General features: G+C 59.1%; 1 protein-coding gene across 1 annotated transcript; it reads left to right on the forward strand.

Annotated features, from left to right (window-relative positions):
• The first annotated feature begins 195 nt into the window (after nt 1-195).
• On the forward strand, nt 196-2,122 carry LOC113941749 (ranBP-type and C3HC4-type zinc finger-containing protein 1-like). The gene is made up of 2 exons (XM_027632885.1): nt 196-321; nt 1,453-2,122. Exons 1-2 carry the CDS (start codon nt 229-231, stop codon nt 1,735-1,737), a joined length of 378 nt encoding a protein of 125 aa, XP_027488686.1. The 5' UTR covers nt 196-228; the 3' UTR covers nt 1,738-2,122.
• The last annotated feature ends 302 nt before the right edge of the window (nt 2,123-2,424 follow it).

Below are 2,424 nucleotides of genomic sequence, written 5' to 3' on the forward strand. Positions count from 1 at the left end.
CCTTCCCTTCCCTTCCCTTCCCAAACCTTCCCAAACCTTCCCAAACCTTCCCTTCCCTTCCCAAACCTTCCCTTCCCTTCCCAAACCTTCCCTTCCCTTCCCTTCCCAAACCTTCCCAAACCTTCCCAAACCTTCCCTTCCCTTCCCTCCCCTCCACTCCCCTCCCCTCCCTCACTGTGGATCCCCCCAGGCCGTGTCCCGGAGCCGGGGGATCGTTTGGACATCGGGATGATCCAACATCACCTGGACTCGCTGCAGCTCCGGGACGGAACCGGGACCCCTCCCGGGACCCCTGCGCCCGGACCGCCCTCCCCCGAGCAGGTACGGGGATGAGGGATCCCACAAAACTGAGGGATCCCGTGGGGACTGAGGGATCCCACGGGGCTGAGGGATCCCACAGAGCTGAGGGATCCCACGGGGCTGAGGGATCCCATGGGGACTGAGGGATCCCGTGGGGACTGAGGGATCCTGTGGGGACTGAGGGATCCCATAGGGATGAGGGATCCCATGGGACTGAGGGATCCCACGGGGCTGAGGGATCCCACAAAACTGAGGGATCCCATGGGGACTGAGGGATCCCATGGGGATGAGGGATCCCATGGGACTGAGGGATCCCACAAAACTGAGGGATCCCACAAAACTGAGGGATCCCACGGGGCTGAGGGATCCCATGGGGCTGAGGGATCCTGTGGGGCTGAGGGATCCCATGGGGGCTCGAGTGATCCCCATTCCCATTCCTATTCCCAACCTAGCTGTGCCCCATTCCCAGTGACCTCCATTCCCATCCCCATTCCCTGTTCCCATGGCTGGCCATGCCCCATTCCCATTCCCATTATTCCCATTCCAGGGCTGGCCGTGCCCCATTCCCATTTCCATTATTCCTATTCCTGGGCTGGCCATGCCCCATTCCCATTATTCCCGTTATTCCCGTTATTCCAGGGCTGGCTGTGCCCCATTCCCATTCCCATTATTCCCATTATTCCCATTATTCCTGTTATTCCAGGGCTGACCGTGCCCCATTCCCATTGTTCCCATTATTCCCATTATTCCCATTATTCCCATTATTCCCATTATTCCCATTATTCCAGGGCTGGCCGTGCCCCATTCCCATTGTTCCCGTTATTCCCGTTATTCCCGTTATTCCAGGGCTGGCCGTGCCCCATTCCCATTCCCATTATTCCCGTTATTCCAGGGCTGGCCATGCCCCATTCCCATTATTCCCGTTATTCCAGGGCTGACCGTACCCCATTCCCGTTATTCCCGTTATTCCAGGGCTGGCCGTGCCCCATTCCCGTTATTCCCATTATTCCCATTATTCCCGTTATTCCCGTTATTCCAGGGCTGGCCGTGCCCCATTCCCATTGTTCCCATTATTCCCGTTATTCCAGGGCTGACTGTGCCCCATTCCCATTCCCGTTATTCCCGTTATTCCCGTTATTCCCGTTATTCCAGGGCTGGCCGTGCCCCACGTGCACGTTCATCAACAAGCCGACCCGTCCCGGGTGTGAGATGTGCAGCTGTGCCCGACCCGCGGGGTACCGGGTACCGGGGGGGCACCAACCCGACCCCATAGAGAGACAGCGGCTCCAGAGGGAGCGGGACGGGGCACGGCAGTGCCAGCAGGTATGGGATCTATGGGATATGGGATATGGGATATGGGATCTATGGGATATGGGATCTATGGGATATGGGGTATGGGGTACCGGGTACCGGGGGGGCACCAACCCGACCCCATAGAGAGACAGAGACTGCAGAGGGAGCGGGACGGGGCACGGCAGTGCCAGCAGGTATGGGATATATGGGATATATGGGATATGGGATATGGGATCTATGGGATATGGGATATGGGGTATGGGTACCGGGGGGGCACCAACCCGACCCCATAGAGAGACAGAGACTGCAGAGGGAGCGGGACGGGGCACGGCAGTGCCAGCAGGTAATGGGATATGGGATATGGGATCTATGGGATATGGGATCTATGGGATATGGGATATGGGATCTATGGGATATGGGATATGGGTACCAGGTACCGGGGGGGCACCAACCCGACCCCATAGAGAGACAGAGACTGCAGAGGGAGCGGGACAGGGCACGGCAGTGCCAGCAGGTATGGGATATGGGGTATGGGATCCATGGGGTATGGGATCCATGGGGGTCCATGGGGTATGGGATATGGGGTATGGGATCACCGGGGATCCATGGGGTATGGGATATGGGGTATGGGATCAGAGAGGATCCATGGGGTATGGGATCAGAGAGTCAGAGGCTCCAGAGGGAGCGGGACGGGGCACGGCAGTGCCAGCAGGTACCGGGACTGGGGGGATCTGCCAGGCAGTGCCAGCAGGTACCGGGACTGGGGGGATCTGCCAGGCAGTGCCAGCAGGTACCGGGACTGGGGGGATCTGCCAGGCAGTGCCAGCAGGT

The sequence above is a fragment of the Corapipo altera genome, unplaced genomic scaffold (assembly GCF_003945725.1).
Source record: "Corapipo altera isolate COAL_440 unplaced genomic scaffold, ASM394572v1 58014, whole genome shotgun sequence".
Lineage (NCBI taxonomy): Eukaryota > Metazoa > Chordata > Aves > Passeriformes > Pipridae > Corapipo > Corapipo altera.

What these genes read in the sequence shown, in the direction of transcription:
- LOC113941749 (XM_027632885.1), top strand. Translation starts at nt 229, where the DNA reads ATGATCCAACATCACCTGGACTCGCTGCAGCTCCGGGACGGAACCGGG. An exon ending in GACCGCCCTCCCCCGAGCAG is followed by an intron (nt 322 to 1,452) that starts GTACGGGGATGA and finishes CCGTTATTCCAG; the next exon opens with GGCTGGCCGTGCCCCACGTG.